We start from the raw sequence: 22738 nt of genomic DNA, 5'->3' as shown, positions 1-22738 counted from the left end.
ACTTTCTAGAGGAAATTACATTACCTGAGACTATAGAGAATGGCTCTGAACTTGGTTATGGCACTTGCCCAGTGAAATGCTCAGGTGAACCGCTATCCTTGAGCATCGAGCCTATTGCCTGCATGCCCCCTGCTGTGATTGGCTGAGTCCCCACTGGTCTGTTCTGTTGTCATGGAGAGCCTCACCAAGTTCCTCCCTTCCCAGGTGTTTCAGGATCTCTGTATTGTCCTCTGTTGCCCTGCAGAGCTTGGTAGCAATGGTATCTTGTTTTCTTTTGGAGGAAAGGAACAAATAAGCTCAAAGAAGATGAGCTCTTTGTTAGAATTTTTAGATTACATTTTAGACCTGGCCCTAAAATTCAGTCCAAGGGGATTTGAAATCTTAGGGATCAGCTGACAGTAGCATGGGCGAGACAGCAGTTACCCTATGTTCCTCAGCAATTTTTCCTTCTCTTTTGTCAGAAAATCTTCATTCCTCAAAACCAAAAAGCTGCCCTTTTGGTTGGCCTCCTGAGTTCTTTCCCCATCTGGCTGCTTCTGCCCACTGAGGCACAGGGCAGGTCCCATAGGGCAGACACTGGACCCCTAACCCCTGGGCTTCATTCTCTTGTCCAGAATCCCATCACCCATACTGATGCTCATGTTACCACTCTACTGGAGAGTTCTAGGATGCTTATGCAACCACAGCTCTAAGCAATCTGTCCTGCCCTCCACCTTCCAGTCCCACCATGCACTTCCTCACTGAGAAAGGGGTTTCCCTGGCCCCTCCACATGAGGACAGCTGTGCTACAGTTGTAGACAATTGTTTTTTTCTTAGTTTCTTCCTGACAAAAGTAAGGACTTGTATTATGCATGGAAGCAGTGTGTCCAGGGCCTCATGACCTCTGTTATCTTTTCAACATCTTTCTTGACTGTCCCTCCTACTATGGTATTTCCTGGGTCACCAGCAGCATCCAGAATTGACCCTCTTGTCTGTCAAGAACTGTAAAGGGTCTGACAAGTTAGCCTCCATAGCTCCATGGATGCTGGCAGAAGACATGAAGCACCTGGGCCAGAGACAAAAGATTTCATTACTCACTACAACAACAGAAGCCTGATGTCAGCATTTTCTTGTGCCACTTCCCCAAGCCACAGTTTCCACAGCGTAAAGTAAAGAGAGCCAGGTAGCACCCACACATACAGTGGGCTGTGTTACAGGAGAACAACCCTGTGAGTAGAGAACCTAGATATTTTATCAGGGCAGTAAACATGCCTCTGCTTTGCTCCAAAGAGAGATATTATCTTTATTATACTAAGATAGTAACTAAACCTTCCTTTGGCCCAGCAGGAGACAGTATCTCTATCTTCCAGGCTGCTATTGGCTGTACACATTTCTTTGAACGATAGTTCAGAGCAATGAGCAGTCAGTGCCTTGTTTGAAAGATATGTGGAAACATGATCATCCCAGGAATAATTGCCTCCCAACACTATCCTTGCCTTGAACACATCCATACATTAGAGTATTCCACACACGTTTTAAGCCTTCTGTGCAAGGCTGTGTGCTTGGAGCTGAGGATATATAAAACAAAACATATCTTCTGCCCTCAAGGAACTCATTGTCCAGTAGGATAGACAATGGACAGAGAGTAAAGGAAGATAGGATTAGATATAAAAGAGAAGGGTTCAAGGGGATGTGCAAGGCCAGACAAGGGGACCCCAACATAGCTTGGAAGAGGCATTGAGAAGCTTTCTGGAGGAGGTGAACCCTAATGATGTAGCCCATAAATAGATAAACTCTCATCCTAAATGGATGAGAGAGAGCAGAGTGCTTAAGAGAGGATGAAAAGCACCAATGGTATAGACATGGGAGGGGGCCAGAGGGTAAGTAATAAGGCTGGAAAACAGGAGATGACCAGATAAAGGGCTGTGGATGACACAGTAAAGAGTTTCAAGATGATCCAGAATCTGCCTGGTGGAGAACAGGATTAAGCAGGGAATCAACATGTTGATGTGCATGTTAGAATCCTCAGGCAGCAGTGTGGAGGATAGATCAGAGGGGTAACGCTGGAAGCAGGAGACAGGTCCACTTGAGAAATAATGAACCCCGATCTAAGGCAACGACTGTGGAGTTTGAGAGAGTGGATAATAAAGACACCACAGAGGTGGCGCTGGTGAGCTGGCGAGGTTTGAGTGAGGTGGATCATAAAGACACTGCAGAGGTTGCACTGGCCAGCCGACAAGGCTAGGGAGAGGGAAGAGGCCAAATGCCTCCCGGCCCCTGAGCGTTGTGAATGGTGGTTTCTGCATTTTGCTGCTGCACAGGGAAGCCCTTGGGGCTGTAGAGGGGCAGAACTGTGTTCCCAACACTAAACAGGGTATGTTGCTCACCACGGGACTGGAATGGGGCCTCGATTAGGCAGGTCAGAGGCGGGAGAATACAGAGGTATCAAATGATGCCTCTGAGGTGGGGATCAGGAATCAGGGTCCTCAGGTAGGATGCAGCCAAGGCAGCAGACACAGTTTATGCGATGAAAGCAAAATTTAAGTTGGGAAAAGAACTGATATTGGGACACAGAAACTCAAGGGATAAAGCAAACTGGAAAAACCAGAAGTGCCAGATGTTGAAAGCAAGAATGGGGATGGGAGAGCGGACAAGCCCAGGGCTCTGCTATTTTGATGTAGGAGGTATTTCTTCCTCAGCTGCTTCAACCTACTTCAGCCTGGTCCCTGCCATGAAGTGGCTGTTGCTCCCTGGCTCCCATGTGGATCTGCTTTTTACTTGCATCTTGTCCCCCAGTGAATGAAGTGAATATTCCTAAGACCCTATAGCAATGCTTCTCAACCTTCCTAATGCCGCAACCCTTTAATACAGTTCCTGTGGGTCATGACCCACGGGTTGAGAACCGCTGCCCCATAGGATCCCTGCCCTCTGGATTTACAGTGTGCTAGGCAAGAAAAGAATGGGACTCAAAAGTAGAGAATGGACAGTGTTACCTTTAAGAGTTCGGGGGGGGGAGCACTGACCCAGGTGGGTCACCAGGAAAGCCCACAGGAAGGCCAACAGGGAAGAGAACACTTCAGCACTAGGAAATGGCATAAACAGAGGCCTGAGACACAGGGTGCTGAGGGGACACATCCGAGGGTGGCGTGTGATCCCAGTGTGGTGAGTATATGGAGTATATGCAGGGAAACCGGAGGGCAGTTGGGGGATAAGTAGGAGCAGTAGAGTGAGGTCAAAATCTCCAAAGTCCTGATGGCAGATGAAGGACATGGCCTAACAAGTAAATGCCAGTGGAGAAAAAATTACCCAGTAGTTTATCACTGGGTTGACATAAGAGCCCAGATTTTGTACAATAGTGGGTGCATGATAAACACCCAATAGTTTATCACATTAGTTTGAGTGGTAACCCAGGCTTTAGCATATTGAGAATAAACTGGATGACGCCAAATTGGTGGTAGGGAAAGGGTTCTAGAGTTTCTGTCACCTTAACAAGTGTAGAGGCCTTCACTGGGGATGGGGTGGGGCTGTCCCAACCCACAATCAATCACCCTTCCAGAGGAATGGCATTGTCCAGTGGTGTGGGCCCCAGTGACCATGGCTGTACCATGAGACCCTGTCCATACTGAGATGTGGCACTGTCCTGCCCCTTGTCCACCCTGAGATCTCATGTTTACCTCCTCCTTTTTTCTGTGAGATGGCTGGCAGCCTTCTGACAACTCTGCATGCTCCTTCACTGCTTTGCCTTTGGTGGGGAGGGGCACCAAAGTAACCAGAGCTTGTTTCACTTGTTTGCAATTTCAGAAATCCTGAGTGGACTCAATAAGGTAATGAAGTCCTACATATAGTATGTTGGTCTCAGTAGTAGTAGTGGAAAGCGAAGCCTTTATGCAAGGAATATTGGCTGTGCATGGAGACTAATTTGCCTGGGGTAGAGAGGAGTGTGATGAAGGATGAGATGTCTTAGCTGACTAGCAGATTTTGATCATAAGTGACTGGAAGAATGGCAGAATCTTTCTCACATAAAAGGTACAGACAGCCAGAAGCAGGTGTAGGAGATGGCGAATTATGTTTTGAACACAGGGAAAGAAAAGGAGCTAATATTTCTGAATAAAACTCCTCTGAGCCAGGCATTATTCTGAGTGCTCTTTATGGGTCAACTCTGATGACACTCCTGGGAGGTACCAACATGTATATGACTATCTCTGTTTTCCATATGGGCCACTGAGGCTCAGAGTGGTTGATTAAGTCACTGTAGTAAGCAAAAGGATATTTGCCCAATATTTCTGGCTCTCTACCTTCAGCACACAAAGTCCAATTATACTGTCAAGCTCTCTGTAGTTGGCGGAGTCTATGGAAGTGACATGTGCCAATTGGGGCCAAGCATAAAATTACTGGTGAAGGACCTTCCAGGGCTACCTTTTTCTCTGCTACAGTGGTTGACTATATTCCAAATAGTAGTTCATCTGTCATCTTGAGTCCTGGATTGAGGGACGAAGATGCCACAGAACAGAGCCCCCAACCAGCATGGAAGGGGTGTGTATTATGAACATGAAATAAACTTTTATTGTTTTAGGCCACAGAGATTCTGAAGTTGCTTGTTAATATACCTCACCTGGCTTCTCCTGACTGATATACTCCGTCAAGGTCACTCAGTTAGGAAGTGCCTACTGACTTTGTTATCAAGCCAATGCCATGTGGACATCCATGGATCATAAGAGCCCACAAGCAAGGTCAAGATGAGAGTCATAGATTTGTGTGTCACCTACACCAACATGGTAGGGAATGGAAAGGAGGGACTAGGTATGTGATCTGTCGGCCTTGGGGGTCATGCTTCCATCTCTCATGTTCATTCTTTCCCATAGGTTTGTGGCCAACTCCACATGGCCTGTTAAGTAGGACATCACTGCTGCCTGCAGGACCTGGTGGTTGGCTTGAGCTTGTTGACAGCTGCACACTCATAACATTACTAAAACTTCATAAACTCTGACGCCTGGAAATAGCCCAAGTGATTTGAGGTTTTGCTCACTTGTAAATGTTTGAGTATTTTGTCCACAAATTGCAAATTGAGTAACTCAATTTTGAGGCACAGCTGTTATTTGGAAAAGACCCATCTAGGAACGCAAGCTCCTTGTGAAATAATTGTGCTTCATTTTTGTCAAGTATCAGAAAACCATTAAACTGCCAAGCCATATGGCAAATGCCCACTCAAAGCAGAGTGTGACAACAAACTATAATGAATCTGTTTTGGGGGGGTAAGTAGATAGGACAGCGTCTGGGTTTTGTGATCTACAAGAAAGCAGATTTGCTGCTGCACGTTTTAGCTTTGCAGAGTCCTGAGTAAGGAATTTTCCTCCTATGAAAAATTCATGTAAAAAATTAAGTTGTGGTAGATTTTTTTCATAGGTATATTTTCTCTTTTAAACAATGTCCATTTGAGTTTCTGCATATAAAATAGGTTTATCTGGGGCAATAGAAACTTCTAAAAGTGTCCATACTTTTCTTTATTGGATATCAGTATAACAGATAGAATTAAATTTAGTAGCTGAGCTCAGTGGCTCACACCTATAATCCCAGCACTCTCGAAGGCTGAGGCAAGAGGATGGTTGAAGTCAGGAACTCAAGACCAGCCTAAGCAAAGTAAGATCTTATTTCTACTGAAAATAGAAAAATTAGCCAGACACTGTGGCAGGCACTGTAGTCCCACCTACTCAGCAGGCTGAGGCAAAAGGATCACTGGAGCCCAGGAGTTTGAGGTTCCTATGAAGTAGGCTGAAGTCATGGCAATCTAGCTTGGGCAAAAAAGCAAGAATCTGTCTCAAAAAAAAAAAATTAAGTTTAGCTACATTTAACAGAAAAAAACTGGAAAATAATAGTGGCTTGGAAGATTAATTCTTCTCCAAGTAAAAGATCAGGAGGTGTTAGATAGTCTGGGACTGGTGTGACAGCTTCAGGGACATCAGAGTCCTGATTTTCTCTCAGTTTAATCTCATTTCTTTTCTTTTTTCATTTTTGAGACAAGAGTCTCACTCTATTTCCCAGGCTAGAGTGCCATGGCATCAGACATGCTCACAGCAACCTCAAAGTCTTAGGTTCAAGTGATCCTCCTGCCTCAGCCTCCTGAGTAGCTGGGACTACAGGTGCCCGCCACTACACCAAGCTAATTTTTCTGTTTTTAGTAGAGACAGGGTATTGCTTTTGCTTAGGCTGGTCTTGAATTCCTGAACTCAAATGATCCTATCTCTTTGGCATCTCAAAGTGGCCAGGATTATAGGCATTAGCCACTATGCCCAGCTTCTTAGATTATTCTTTGTCAAACTTTAATTGGTCCTTGTCCTTAGGGTCTAAGATGTAGTATGGCTGTCACATTCCAGCTGTCACATTCCACGGGGCAAGAGTGGAGAAGAGGAGAAAGTCAGGGCTTTCTGTTGTAAGGAGAATTCCTGGGAGTATCACCTAACACTTTCATTCGAAGTTCACTAGCCAGAAATTAGTCATGGCATCACCCACTGTCAAGGACAGTGGGATTGGCCTTCCTCAAGGGTACCTGTCCATGGTGACATCTCCAGGCCGGGCAGGTCTGAGCACAGGCAGGAGGTGCTGAATGTGTGCCCAGGGCTGCCAGAGCTGGGTGACAGGTGACTAAAAAAAATGCCATGGTCTTATTCATGCAAGGTAAACAAGCATCTGGAAGCAGGTGTAGCAAAGAATGGATTCGGTTTTAAACATAATAAAAGGAAAGAGAAAGGAGCTAATAGTTCTGGAGAAGCTCCTATGAGCTAGGTGCTAGGTGGGTCAACTCTAAAACTCCCACAGAGCTCCAGGTATGTATGCGTGCATGTTACATACATATATATTTATACACGTATGGATATTTTATATGTATATGTATTTATATGCATATAAATCTACTTATATATGTAATTATCTACATTTTCCATGTGTCTCACAGAGCTCAAGGGAAGTCGATTAGGCTCTTCACCAGAAAGCAAACACAAACCCTTCCCTTTTAGGCATGTTGAAAGAATTAGCATCATTATGTATCAAGGTTTGAGCACAGTGCCCAGCCTATCACTCAGTGAGCCCAGTAGCTGTTAATCTATTCCCTTGTTGCAATAGCAATTGAAATTAGTTCCAAACTCATGAGTGTGGCATTGCAGAGACTTCATTCCGTTCCTTGAACTCCTTCAAATCTTTCGAAAGTTCTCAAAACTGAAGAGCAGTCTGCCGGCTTTCCTGAGAGCCTCACAATTAAGATGAGTGCTTAATTGACATGTTTGTTTACCCCAAGGAGGGACTGACAGAAGATCTTCATACCAACAGAGATGCCTTCCACTGCTTTTGTTGTCAGCAGTGCTGTGTGCCCATAGCAACAGTGGGCGAATCCAGCAAAGTTGAAAAGAAAAAGTACCGAGTTCGCGTGAAGGTTGATTGCCCTGGAGAAGCTGACACACTTGTACAGATGGAAATGATTTCCCCGAGTCTTGAAAAATGTGGTCGTCAACCCCACATACAAACCGCATCTCCTGTTTTCTTTAAGATGAGGAGTCCGGTCAAGAGGTCTGTGTAATGAAAGATGTTTGTAGAATCCATTTCCATTCTGCCTGAAGCCATCTGCTTTATGTCTATAATAAACAGGAATGTTTTCAGCCACTTTCCTGGGGCCTGGGCCAGTTAGAGGTGCTCACTGTAAGGAAAGGTAAATTGACTGCCTCCCAAGCGGTGAGCATTAGCACATTACATCTGCAGTGACAGCACTTAACCTTCTCGGCTCGCCTTCCTATCTGTGCCTCTGTGACAAATGGGCTGAGGGGTACACGCTGAGTTAGAATTTAGTGCGTGTGGGGCACTGGTCAGCATCACATTGAGGTGAGATGTGAGCCACAGAAAAAGCCACCCCCAATAAGCTGGAGACCAGATGTAAGCCACAAGAACGTGGGGGCCACTGAGCCTTCACCAGGCAGAAGAGCCCGGGGCAGCTGGCCTTCCTGAGGCTTTCCCTGCCATCCAGGGCCTCCTGATGCACCATTCTGGGATCACTTGAGTGCCCTTTCTGAAACAGAAATCCGAGTAAGTCACACTCCTGTTTAAAATCTTTCAGAGGCTCCTCCTTGGCCATGGGATAATATCTAATCTCCGTAGGCCCCCGAGGTCTGTGTGATCCTTCCACACTCTGCAGCTGCATCTTGAGCCACTCACATGAGAGCTCAGAGCTCACGTGAGCCACCAGGCTGATGCCTTTTACCTTAAGGCATTCCCTACCTTAAGCAGTTTGGTTGTGGTGGTTGTTTCTGGGCCTTTGCTGTGCTGTTCCCTGCACCTGACACAGCATTCACAACGCTCCTGCATGTCTGAATTCCCATTCTCTCCCGAATCCAGCTCACTTGTGACAGCCTGCCTCTGCGTAGGTGAGTGTGTCCACTTCCTGTGGCTTTGTAATAGATCATCACAACCACTGGAGGAGACTAATATGTGGCTTAAAACAACACAAGTTAATTTTCTCCAAATTCTGGGGGTCAGGAGTAAACACAAGCCTGTATTCTTTCTGGAGGCTCCAAAGCAGGCATCTTCCATCTATGGCCCATGGGCCATATGCAGCCCACCTAGGACGTTTATCTGGCCTGCTAGATGTTTTTGCCACTGCTGCCTGTCCTGCTTAGCAGCCAACTTGTCCCAGGGCCCGCAGTCCGGCCCTCCAATGATCTGAGGGACAGTGAACTGGCCCCTTATTTAAAAAGTTTGAGGACCCCTGCTCTAGAGACTGTCTTTGCCTTGCTTTTTCTAGAATCTGGAGGCCGCTTGCATTGCTTGGCTCATAGCCCCTTCCTAGCACCTTCTCTCCAACCACTGCTTTTTATATTGTCTTCCTCCTTGGATCTGACCTTCTTACTCCCCTTCCCATAAGGACTTGCATGATAAAACTGGATAATCCAGGATACTTTTCCCATTTCACAATTCTTTGCTTAATCATATCTGCAAAACCCCTTTTACCATGTACTGTAACATATTCATAGGTTCCAAAGATAAGGAGGTGGCCATCTTCAGCTCTTGTAGTGAGATGTTAAGCCCTGAGCCCTCATCCTAGTGGTTACTGTGCACTGAATTTTCCTTCACAAAGATGAGTGGAAGGTCTCTGAGGACAGGGCCACATCTGTTTTGCCTCCCATTGTGTCCTAGCACCTGGAAGAGGGCTTGGCCCATAGTACATACTTAATAAACAGCTGCCAGTAGGTAGATGGGGGGTAGGGACATGCCAGAGGCCTGGCTGGTGGGGAGAAACTGTCTTCTCTCTGAAAACTGGTGTAGTGATGCATCTTGGGAAGGGCAGGCAATGCTGGGAGGTGGGACCTAAAAGGGAGCAGGCTCTGTCCTGGCAAAGCCGCAGCCATCCAGTTACCCTAGGTGGAGGGACGACCTCAGTATATCCCTGTTGACAAGACCCTAGTGTTGAAGAGGGCATAACAAGGTGGGAGGGTTGTCTGGTTTGATTTCAGATTGAGTTGGGTAGAATGGGGCTGGGGGTGGGGATCTTAAGCATCCAGGAAGCTGGAAAGTTCACTTTATATCTCTGTAAGGCCCAGTCTGAAGAGTGGAGGTGGTATCTGACGAAAACACATGGTCAGAAACAGTCCCTCACTCATTCATTCCACACACATTTACTGAGCACCTGTTATGTGCTAGGCACAGGGCCAGGAGTTGAGGGGATCAAGATGAATAAAAAACCACCCTCTCGGAGTTTACCTTCTAATTGAGGAAGAGCAACACGGAAAAGAAGCAATGACAGTGCCATGGTGATGAGAGATAAAGTAATAAAATGTGTAGCAGGGACAGTGTCAACACAGTGGGGAAGGAGAACATGTTCCAGGAAGAAGCCACGAAGGCAGATCAAGTTTCAGGTGGTCATAACCACATTGGCAGAAGCAGCGTGTCGTGTTTGAGGAGCAGGATGAAAGTCTATCTAGATACTTGTGAGGTGAGAGGAGGTGGTGTGGAAAGGGGGCAGGACCAAAGGAGGAAACTGTTTGCCTTGTCTCCAATTTAATGATAAATTCCAAGAAGCCCACATGCTGCCTTCTCAACTGGTTAAATCCTGCAGCAGCAATCGCTGCTCACTCTGTGGGCCACCATTAAATGCATATTGATGAGAACCGTTTCCCAACAGCAAAATTCTCTCTCACTTGCTTCGTCTCCCAGATATTACTATTTGATGGTAAGAGCAGATGGGTTACTTCTATGGCCTGCATCTTGCCTTGTGTCTAATGAGGTTTGCACTCAAATCAGACCCATTTATTCTGCTGGTGGACCCCTGGAGTGAGTCCTTTTCAATGCTGTCATCATTTATCTCTAAGTTTGGCTTTAAAGAGTGTTTGGTTGAAGCCAGTTGGAGTAGACACATGGTACCAGAGCACAGTGACCTTGTTGCTAAGTCTAGGAATGTGCATTCACTTTGTCCTCCAGCCTGAGATGTGGCCCAGACAGGGCACAGTCACTGTTAGTGCAGTATGCCCACAGCAAAGAAAGAAAAAGAAGCACGTAATAAAGGTAATTTATTCTCCTTCCCAGTATCATACTTCATTGTGGTTGATACTACCATTCAAACAAATGTTGTAATTTACAGTTTAGGGGAACTTTTGGAAAAATGGGTCAAAATCCCAGGTTGCCTGAGATGCTGCAGTTACATGTTTTAATGGCTCTTGCAATTTATATTTTGTCAAAATGAAAAAGAATTTTGAAAGGCTTCATAGTAGTTGTGAAAAACAGCCACCGTCTTCAAATACACTCATCATAAGGCTGCTCTTGTGAATAGCTCGGCACATTTTGCAAATAATATCTTATTAAACCATTCAACCTCCTTGGGAAGCAGCAGCAGCCTGTTGACTGCCTTCTTCCCCTGCTACCTCAAAGGAAGCTTGAAGAGACCAAGAGCTGCCTCAGCCAAGAGCTTTCATCTTCACACTGCAGCTCATAATACATCCAGAACAACTTCTCTGTGTATAGTAGGAGGTGCAGCAGGCCCTCCCTCTACCAGGAGGTGGGTCAGTGCCCTGCATCAGTCTTCACTGAGCCCCAAGCCTCTCTGCTTGCAGCTGAGATCAAAGGCAAAGAAAACACTACCACTCTCTCTTAAAGATTTTACTGTCTGGTGAGTAGGAAAGATATCTTGGCAGGGTTTTTCAATAGAATGTGGCATTCAAGCTACTCCAGGTAAGTCAGATAAGCTAACACAAGCTGGGTGTCAGAGAAGCCATCTCAGCAGCCTTCCACACTCCCACCTCTCAGACAGCTGGATCCCCAACTCTGTGGTGGCCACTGTGGATTAGCTAATCTAATTCCCAGTCCCCTTTCCATTGCAGCTCCCACTGGAGATGATGTGAAGTTCCATGTGTGCCTCTGCCATAGCTAGAGTGGTTTTGCACCCTTGATTAAAAGGGATACCCAGTCTGGTACAGGTCCCTGCTCCTCTTCCTCACTTTAATTGAGGTCATGATGGTTGTCACTGCAGCAGCAATCTTGTGACAGAGAGAATTGCAGGTCATTGTTGAGCATGATCTAATGCCATCAGCCCACTTCTAGACTTTTTGTCATGTGAGAAACAAGTGAACCTCTGTTTTATTAGGCCACTAAGGTTAGCCTTCTGGGATTTGCATCCAAGGCATCCCTATCTGATACAGACCCCTAGTAGGTAGTCATCATAGAGTGATTGGTGTTATAACTGATGTGATCAACTGAGTTGAGTCCTCACAGATTGGCGTGTACTTAGGGTGTTCTGGTTGGAGGAAACCAAAGTAGCATGTACTAAAACTTGAAGCAGAAGCTGTGATACACTCACAAAGAAACGACTGAAAGATAGTTCATTGCTGCTGAAGAATACAGTAGGAAGCTGGATTAAAGACTGGAGAAGTAGACAGTGGGGGCCAGGTTAAATACATCCTTAGATACCAAGAGGGTCTCAAGCTCAGTGACTGAGAGCTCTCCGTGTTATCCCTAGAACTGCAGGATCTCAGCCAAGGCCCCCATAGCTGCAAAATGGAAGGAAGGAACTGAATGCTGCCCTCCTGTTGGACACTGTGTTCGTTATCACTACATCACAACCTACCTCAAAATGTAGCAGCCTAAAACAGCACATTTGTTTGTTATTTTTATTATCTCATAGGTCCTATCAGTCACGTATCCACATATAGCTACATCTTCTGGCTCAGAGTCTCTAATAAAGCTTCAACCAGGGGGTTGACAGGCCTTAGTCTCATCTGAAAACTTGACTGGGGGAAGATCTACAGCCAGGCTTATGTACATAGCAGACACAGTTCCTCATGGGCTGGTGGCCACCAGAAGTCTCTGTTAGTTCCTTGGTCCATGGGCCTCTCCGTGAAGTAGCTCACAACATGGCAGCTGGCTTCATCGGAGTGAGCTAGGGAGAAGGCGAAAGAGGCAGGGCAAAGGGATCCAGGCCCTTTTATAAACTCATCTTGGAAATGGCATCCCACTGCTTCTGTGGTATTCTATTCATTAGAGTTACCCAGTGTAGCCCTTACTCAAGGGGAAAGGATTAGAGGTGACTACAGGAAGATCATTGGGAACCATTGTAAATGCTGCCCAGTACCGGCACACTGCCTTCTCCTGTCTCCTCTCCCTTGTCAGGGTCACCAGCAGCATCTTTTTACCCTTGTCATCAACAGCAGCCCAGCCACAACAATTATTATTAAATACTTCTTATATACTTTATTAACTACTTCTTTCTATATATAACTCACCTGTCCTCCCTACAACCTTATAAGAGTAAATAATATTATCCCCACTTTGCAGATGAGGAAGCTGTGGCTCAGAGAGGGGCTGTGATTTTCCCTTGGTCTCAAAGCCAGTGAGAGGTAGAACTAGCAGTCAGACCCAAGCCCACCTCCAGGGGAGCTCTTTACCATCACCTCTGGGAGGCGGCATCTCAGAGGCAGGAGAGCTATGTCTGCCAGCCTGCCCTGGAGCCCAGGCTAGGTCCTTCTCACCCTTAACCTTACCATGGTGCTGGAAGCAACAGAGTGGAGAGGCCCGAGGATGGGCTGAGCCCTTTCAAAATACTTGGGCCCAGAAAAAGGAAAACAGGTAAAATCTGAATACATTCTGTAGATTTGATATAGTCCTATAACAATACTGATTTCCTGATTTTAATCATTTGTCAATTGTGAAAGAAAATGTCTTTGTTCTTAGAAAATACATACTGAAGTATTTAGAGGTAAGGTGGTATCATATCTATAACTTACAAACATTTTAGAAAAAATAGATACAGGTGTATACAGGTGTGTGTGCATATGGAGAAAGAATGAATGATAAAGCAAATTTTGTAAAATGTTACCATTTGGGGAATCAGGGTGAAAAGTATATAAAATTCTTTGTATAAAGTTTGCAACTCTTATTCAATGGCTGAAATTATTTCAAAATAAAAGTTTTTTTAAAGTGCTGGTCTACTCTGGGACTTGGTGAGTTCTATTTGGACCATCTGAGATGACATTACAGGAGGCCCACAGACCTCCTTTTGGTCCCAGGGTGACCCACCAGAGCTCAGGGAGAGTGTGGAGGTTAAGAACAGAACATAAGCTCTGGGGTCAGGCAGCCAGGGTTCTCATCCTGACCCAGCAGCTTCTAAGGTCCCTAGGCTATATGAGTAACCACTCAGTGTTAAAAAGGATTTGGCAAGAGAAGATGTATACCTTGGTATAGCACTTGGCATAGTTCCTGGTCCATAGTGAGCCTCCATAAATGTTGCTATTTTTATTGCCTCCTTGGTCATCTTACAAGTGAGGAGTAATGCCTTGTGTCTGGTTTAGAGATACTGATCTGAACAATTGTTTTGGTGCCAACTCCCTGAATTGAGTTTTTGTCCCTATTTAAAGACAGGGTGGCCACTGCTGTGGGTGTGGATGTCCCTGACAAGATGAAGAGCCGAATCCCTGTGGTGCTCCTGGCCTGTGGCTCCTTCAATCCCATCACCAACATGCACCTGCGCTTGTTTGAGGTGGCCAGAGACCACCTACACCAAACAGGTTGGTCAGGGGGCCCCAAGTCCAACAGAAAAACTGGTGGGTTGGGCCTCATGGGGCTTTGCAGACTGCTGTCATCATCACCAGTATTAAAATGGCTCAGCATAACTGGTGGCATACGTTTTCTCCATCATATTCAGAGGGCTGATGTCCTATGGTCTTATGACATGTACAGGTAATATCCATGGCCATAGAGTTGGACACATCTCAGGGCCTCCCTCTCTACCTACCTCATGTAGTCCAGGAATGTGAAATACACCAGGCACTTACTAGAACCTTTGTCTCAGAGTGTCTTTCCTGGTGCTCCCAACATTTACCTACATAGCCTGATGAGTAGGCAGCATGTCCCTTGGAAAACTTCTCATGCTCTTTGATGTCTGAGAAAATGTGCAACATGGCAGTTTTGACATTAAATATATCTTAGATTATTAGAAACTAACAGTCTTGACTAGCCGGCATTTCCAATACAGATGGCTTGACTTTGCCAATAATATTTAATCAGCTGGTAATAGATAATCTGGGGACGTTTTATCCCCTTTACTTTCTATTTCATTATTAAGGGAATAAAATGGCATTTGAAATCTATTAAGATAATTTCTAAAAAATATAAGTCATTTACATGTGACATTATTTATTTATGTATTTATGTGTGTCATGTGTATTTTGTATTTTTGTATTGTTCAATAAGTGTAAGGGTAGTGTATTCACACCAGAATTAATTCATATTTACTTTAAATATAGCAAAAAGTATTTGATTAACATGTAAATCATTTCTTCTAGTAAATCATGTACAAGTCTTACTTTATTTTAAAGGAAAATGTCTTAATTTGCAAAGCATTTTTATTATTGAAAAATGAAAGCAGGTGTCAATCATAGTACGTAAATAGCTCTTACAAAGGAATAAAAAGAAGTCAAGCAATTCTGTTAAAACTAGGCAGTGGATATTAGTAGGCCGTATACCAAGGGAGAAATAGAAGTGGCCAGTAAACTTAGGGAAAGATGCTCAAAATCACTAACAATCAATGAAAGTGCAAATAAAAACATGATAAACTACCACAAGATTAAAAGCACCATGAGGGCAGCTGCTGTGGCTGCTTGAACATCACAGAATTGCCACCATCTTTCACTGGGCTTATAGTTGGTGCTCAATAAATATCTGTTACAGGAGTAGATAGTTTTAGCTATGAGATTGGCAGAGATTAAAAATTGATAAAATTAAATGCTGATAGAATAAAAAGGGAAATAGACACTCTGATGTACTTGTGATAGAACAAATGATAAAACATTTTTGGAGAACAATTTGGTGTTCTTGGACAAAAAAAAAAAAAATTTAGGAGGAAAATCATTCTATAGAAACCAAACCCAGAGCTGATACAGATGTTAGAATAAAGAAAGATGGTAGAATTATTTCAGTTAGAGTAACTGAAAACAACTGGAACTGGATGCCATATATTCAAGTTAAATAAAGACATGGAAAATATAAAAAAGGACCCAAATCAAACCTTTTGAGTTGAAGACTGCAATGTGTGAGATGAAAAATACTCTGGATAGAATTAATAGACATCACAGAAGAAAAGATTAGTGAATGTGAAGATATAACAATATGAACTATCTAAAATGAAATACAGAGAAAAGAATTTTAAAAATAAAGATTATCAGTGAAATGGAAGATAACTTGCAGCACTTTAATATACTTGTAAGTAGACTCCCAGAAGAAAACAAAACAGGAACTAAAAAGTATACGAAGAAATAATGACTAAAATTTTTCCAAATTTTATGAAAATAAACCCACAAATACAATAAACTTTTGAGCACAAGAAACATGAAGGAAAAAATTTCAAAGTATATGATAATCAAATTTCTCAAAACTAGTAATAAAGTGAAAAATCTTAAAAGTAGCCACAGAAGAACAAAAATCAGAATGACAGCAGATAATCTTGTTACTGAATTCATCAGAAGGGAATTCAGTGGGATGACCTCATTAAAGAACTGTAAGAACAAACTATCAAACTACAATTCTATCTTCATTCTCTATCTAGCAAAAATATCTTTCAAAAACAAAAGCATAGGCATTTTCAGATGTACAAAAGCTGAAAAAACTCAACTCCAGCAAACCTGTACTATAAAAATGCAAAATTCCTTCGGGCAGATGGAAAATGATACCAAATAGAAATCATAGACCTATACAAAGGGAAGCAGAGCATTGGAAATGGTAACCACGTGGAGTGATTAGATAATATTTTTTCTTATTATTTAACTTCCTTTAAAAGATAACTGACAGTTTAAACAAAATAATAATATATCTAATAATATACACAATGGGATTTATAACTGATGTAGCAGTAAAAATATATGACAACAGTAGCATAAAGGCTGAAGGGATGAAATAGAAGAATACTATACATGAAGTAGTATGATACCACTTAAATGTAGACTGTGATTAGTTAAAGGTATAGTTAATAAGCATATAAAGGAATTAAAATAGAATCAGAATATATTCAGCTAATTCAAAAGAAGGAAGAGGACAAGAGGAACAAAAAATAGATCAGACAAATAGAAAGCAAATAATAAGATAAGAGACAAACTAAACTTTATCAATGATCACATTAAATATAAATAGCCTAATGACTTCTATAAAAGGCAGGTGGTTAGATTCGATATAATAAGCAAGACTCAACTATAGTTGAGTATATAAGAAACATACTTTAAATATAAAGACACAAATAGGTTAAAAGTGAGAGAATAGAAAACTATCTCATGCTGACACTAGTTAAAAGAAAGCTGGAATGGCTGTACTAATATCAGAGAAAGTAGGTTTCAGAGGAAAGAATATTACCCGGGATAAATAAGATCATTTCATAATTACAAAAAGCATCAATTCTTTATGCAGAAGTAATCCTAAACCTTTTTGCACTTAATAATAGAACTTCAAAATAAATAGGAAACAAAATCTTATAGAAATGCAAGGAGAAATAGACAAATCCACAATTAGAGTAAGCTATTTCAGTGATCTTACAAATTAGTAGAATAAGCACACTGAAAATACGGATATAGAAGATTTGAACAACACTGTCGACCAAGTTGACCTAATTGACATTTATAGACCACTCTGCCACACGTTAGCAGAATACATATTATTTTCAAGATCACACAGAACATTTACCAATATCCTAAACCACAAAAGAAGTCTCAATAAATAGAAGATTGAACCCACACAAAATATATTCTCTGACCACAATGGAATTAAATTAGAAATCATTAACAGAAAGATCTCTGGAAGATCCCCAAATATAGAAATGAAATAACATACTGCTAAAAACTTGTGGTTCACAAAAAGAAATCAAAATGGAAATTAGAAAACATTTTAAACTGCATGAAAATGAAAACAATATATAAAATATTTAGGACGCCACTAAAGCAGTACTTAGGAGGAATCTTATAGCACTAAATAGTGCATTAGAAAAAAATGTCTCATATCAATGATTTCAACTTCCACCTTAAGAAACTAGGAGTAGATGAATTACCAAATAAACATAAGAAAGGATATACAATCATATGCCATACAACATTTCAGTCAACGATAGACCATGTGTACACACATATACAATGGTCCCATAAAATTGTAACAGAGCTGAAAGATTTCTATTGCTTAGTGACATCATAGCCTTGTAGTACAAAGCATGACTCGTGTGTTTGAGGTGATGCTGGTGTAAACCCACCGTGCTGCTAGTCAATAAAAGTATAGCACATACAATTATGTACAGTGTATAATACTTGATAATGATAATAAATGACTATGTTACTGGCTTATGTATATTTACTGTGCTATACTTATTATTTAAAAGTGACTCCTTCTACTTAATAAAAATAATAGTTAACTGGAAAACAGCCTCAGGCAGTTGCTTCAGGAAGTCTTCCAGCAGAAGGCGCTGTTTTTGTAGGAGATGACTGCTCCCTGCATGTTACTACACAAAGACCGTTCAGTGGTACAAGGTGTGGAGGTGGGAGATAAAAGTAAAGGCCTACGCTAATATGTGTTTTATGTGTTAGTTTTGAACAAAATTTGAAAAATGAAAATATAAAGTGTGTTTTAAACAAATCTTATATAATAAGGATATAAAGAGAAAATATTTCGGTACAATGCGTGCGTTAAGCTAAGTGATATTACAAAAGAGTCAAAGGTTTTTAAAAATGACAATTTTATAAAGCAAAAAGAGTTACACTAAGCTAAGGTTAATTTATTAGGGAAGAAAGAAAAATATTGTTTATAAATTCAGTGTAGCCTAATGCACAGTGTTTATAAAGTCTCCAGTAGTGTATGGTGATGTTATCTGATAAAGAACTTGTGTTAAGCATATAATAATCACCCAGTAAAACTGAGCCAAATATCTGAACACACTCTTCACCAAAGAGATACTGAGATGACCAATAAGTACGTGAAAACATGTGCTTGATGGCATAAGGGAAATGCAGATAAAGACCACAATGTGGTATTACTTGTACCCCTATTATTAATAGAATGACTAAAACAAAAGACTGACCATCCCAAGTGTGGCGAAGGAGGTAGAGCCCTGGGAATTGGTATACACTGCTGGTGGGAAGGTAAATGGTGCAATGGCTGCGGAAGACAGCCTGCAGTTTCTTAAAGATTAAATGCACACCTACTACATGATTCAGCCATTCTGATCCTAGACACTTAGCAAAGAGAAGTGAAAACATATGTTTATGCAAAAACTTGTGCCTGAATATTCAGAGTAGCTTTAAATATAGCAGCCTCAAACCGTTAACAAGCCAAACATCCGTAAACACGTGAATACTTAAATAGATGGTGGGTTATCCTTAGATAATACTTAAATAGATGGTGGGATAAAAAGGAGTGAACCAGTGATAGAAACCAATCTCAATGTAATTATGCTGAGTGAAAGAAGTCAGAAGAAAGTCAGCCATGTATGTATTCCATTTATATGAAATTCTAGAAAGTGCATCTTAACCAACATTGCCAACAAACAGATAAGGAGCTGGGGGGCAGGGGAGCAGCAAAGGCCGGAAGGGAAGTGATAACTTTGGAGGCAGCTTGTTACTCTCCGTTGGTTTCAGGGATGTATACGTACGTTAAGACTCAGCAAATTATACCCTTTCGATGTGTGCAGTTTATTACATATTGGTCATTCCTCAGTAAAAATATTAAACTGAAAAAGACTCTGTCAGGTTGTTTCAGTTATATATAAAATGTAACAAATTACTATTATTTTTTTATTTGAGACAGAGTCTTACTCTGTTGCCCAGGAAGCGGGCCTTGGTGTCATAGCTCACAGCAACCTCAAACTCTTGGCCTTGAGCAGTCCTCTTGCCTCAGCCTCCTGAGTAGCTGAGACTATAGTTGCCCACCACAATGCCTGGCTAGTTTTTCTAGTTTTGGGTAGAGACTGGGTCTTGATCTTGATCAGGCTGCTCTTGAACTCCTGACCTCAAGCAATCCACCCACCTCAGCGTCCCAGAATGGTAGGATGACAGGTGTGAGCCATGGCACCTGGCCCAAAATGCAATAAATTCTGTAGGACAACACAATTTTTTCAACAAATAAGTAGCAAGAAAGAGTATTTGGAAACTGTTTACAGATTTAAGAGATACAGAAATCAAATACCATGTCTGGACTTTATTTGAATCCTAATTCAATCAAATCAACTACAAAATTTGAAGACTGACAGGGTTTTAATTAGATGTTATTAAAGAAATATTGTTTAATTTTTAAGACGAATATGGTATTGCTGTTGTATTAAAATAAAACATGTCTTATCTCTTAGGGAAAAGTTTGTACCATTGGTCTCACAGGAGGAAAAGGGCTGTATTCCCTCTGTATCCTAAAATAGTGTGCAGAATGACACACTAAGCTTATTTTCAGAGTATATAACTTCTCCTTGGCCTGATATAAACATCTGCTTGACTCTTAGCTACTGAGTGGGTTTTCCTGCCGGCCCTGACTCATCAGAAAAGCCCCTGGCTTCATGACTTGTCTGTGTTGAGAGGTCTATCAGGGGGTAGGGCTGTGCTCTGCTTTGCCTATCAGACAACTCCATCTCTACACTGTGCTGGGGACGCAAGACACTTGATGTACTTGCAGGCTTTCCTTTAGCCTTCAGAGTAGGCTTTGGCACAGCCCAGTGAGATTTCAGAGAGTACTCCTGGTCCCCAAAGGTTGTAGTAACCACAGAATGCATAGAGAATTAACCATATTGGACATACTATGTGTTACATGTTTATATTACACATGATTTCTATCACTTGGAATATTAATAGGTAGAAGTAGGACCTCAGTCACCCTCTTCATTTTTAGTCCTCTCTTTACAGAAAGTACTGGTCATTTGTGAAAGTGCAGAATGGACTCGTCTGCCTATGTCTTTGAATGTTGTACATTGGGTTGTGACCTTTCAATACTCCATAGATGCTTCCTGTATCTTCTCCAGGCCAGGCACTGTTGCTGGAAATAGAGTTCTTTACATTACATCCCCCACCCAGAGGAGTGCCCAGCGTGGGTGGTGAGAGACTTGCTGCATGGGGGCAGGTGACTGTGGCAGGTGCAGAGGAGGGACATCTTCCCCCTGGGGCTGGGGAAAGCTTCTTGGAGGAGGTGACACCCAAGACTTGAAGAATGTAAAAGATTTAGCTAGGCACAGGTTAGGGGGCAGCATAGGCCAAAAAAAAAAAACAGCATTGATAAAACACAGAGACAGACAAGAATCATATTTCAGTGTGTGCAATATGGCCAATAGTATATAGCATATTCAATAGTATCCAATAGTATATTCAATATGGTCAATATGGTCAATATTGGTAACGTAGGGAGGACCCAGTTGCGAGATGGGGACTTTCTTACCGTTGTGGGGGGTTACATGGTATGAATTTTCCTTCTCTGCACAGTCAAACATCATCTACTCCTACCCTCAGCCCCAGACACGGGCCACAGCCCCCTATAGCCAGCAGGTCTGTGCACTGCAACACAAGCCACCCATAGTCTCTCCAGTGACAGATACGTAAATAGTTCCTTTACTCTCCATCTGAATCAACTCACAATTAAGGTTGAATGAAAATTGGGCCCCAGTTTTTCTTTTCTCATGAAGGAAACTAAATCTCACTTCTGTTGATGTGTTTTCACTGAAACAACTCACAATTTTAATTCAATATTGCATGCATATAAATTGAATTAAGCAAGCTTAAGCAATTTGTTTAGTACCATTAAATAGAAATTAACGGCATCTTCCTCGTTTGCTGCTGTAGCTCTAACTTCTCTTTTGCTTTGAACTCTTTCCCCTTTCACAAGCGTCCCTTCTTCAATCTGTAATTGTCCTTCCTTCCTTCATTTCTTCCTTTGTCTTCCGAGATAACAACATAATCTTAAAAACCGACAGAGGCACTTTAATGTATCTAAACTTGTATCTAATTTTAGTCTTGTGATAACATACCTCTTTATAATGAAAAAGGTATACATTAGATCAAAAGATGCCCACATTTATAGATTTTTTTTCCTTGTTAATAATACACTGTCAAAGTTATACATGCTCAGGGGATAAAATGTTGAGCCCAGCTATTTTTTCACACTCCTTTCCTTGAAAGAATGTTTGAGAATAAGATACGGGTCGGTGTGAATGTGGATGTGCGATGTGAATCTGTGGATTTTCTGTACTTTACAGTGTGGTCTTTTAATCATAGGCACATCCTTGCCTTGCATCACATGCTATGTGGACTCATAGGGGAGTCACAAAAGCTTGGTGGATGTATTTATATAGTGGGCATCTGCTGGTTTTTGAAAAGTTTGTTTATGATTTTTATTCTTATTTTGCTGATTTTTGACAGAGATGATTCAGCCCAACGTATGACAAGTCAAATAGCTCCAGACACACCTAAAGCATTCATCGGGTACATTATGAATTTCAGCCTGCATTTCTCTTAAGATGTGGGATATATTCCCAGTTGTAAATGGTTGTTGTCCTAACATGTCAATAAATTTCCCAACAAACTTCCTAATGGAGGTTAAATTAAATTTAAATTCTGTTTTCTATTCTTTAGACAGTTAATTCTAGTCAACATAATTTGGCTATTGGCCAAACTCTATTTGGCTACTTTTATTTTTATCAAAACTTGTCAGTTTCATTACTACTTATTCATTTAACAACTATTTAGCTCCTGTTCATTTTATTTAACAAAAAGTGGTATCATCCTTCCTATTTACCAGGTAGTATTCTAAGGGCATCAGCTGAACTCATTTAATCTTCATAACAACCCTGCGAGGTGGGTAGTTATTCTGCCTATCTTACAGATGAGGAAGCTAAGGCTAAGACTCAGGGAGATTAAGAACAGCCAGTCTGCCTTGGAGCCCATGCTCATAACCACCAAGCTGTGCTGCCTCCACACACCCAATAACTCGCTTACTGAGCGACTGACTGTGGTGGGTGCTGTGCTAGATGCCAGATGTGTGGGAATACAAGCAGCCCCATGCTCCTGGAAAGGACGGACACTAATCAAGTCCCACAGAGGCCAAAATTACCAAAGTGATAGATGCCACTAAGGGGGTGTTCCCAATGCCGTCACTGTGGACAGTGTGGCAGTCTGACATAGAGCACCCAAGGAAGGCATTTTTGAGAATGTTAAGGACTGAAGTGGGCTTGGCGCCTGTGGCTCAAGTGGCTAGGGCACCAGCCACATACACCTATGGTGGTGGGTTTGAATCCAGCCCG

At 42.2% G+C, this 22738-nt stretch overlaps 1 protein-coding gene across 1 annotated transcript in view; it reads left to right on the top strand.

The window, feature by feature from the left end:
• The window catches only part of NMNAT3 (nicotinamide nucleotide adenylyltransferase 3), a 95859-nt gene that overhangs the window by 36746 nt on the left and 36375 nt on the right, over positions 1–22738 (top strand). The window contains exon 2 of the mRNA XM_003789439.3: positions 13860–14009. Within this exon, the coding sequence (XP_003789487.1) occupies positions 13901–14009 (109 nt within the window). The 5' untranslated portion in view covers positions 13860–13900. The remainder of the gene's footprint in view (positions 1–13859; positions 14010–22738) is intronic.

Source organism: Otolemur garnettii, unplaced genomic scaffold (genome assembly GCF_000181295.1).
Source record: "Otolemur garnettii isolate 467f Iridium unplaced genomic scaffold, OtoGar3 scaffold00032, whole genome shotgun sequence".
Lineage (NCBI taxonomy): Eukaryota > Metazoa > Chordata > Mammalia > Primates > Galagidae > Otolemur > Otolemur garnettii.
The sequence above is the reverse complement of the archived record's forward strand: the minus strand, read 5'-3'. Positions and strand labels throughout refer to the sequence as shown.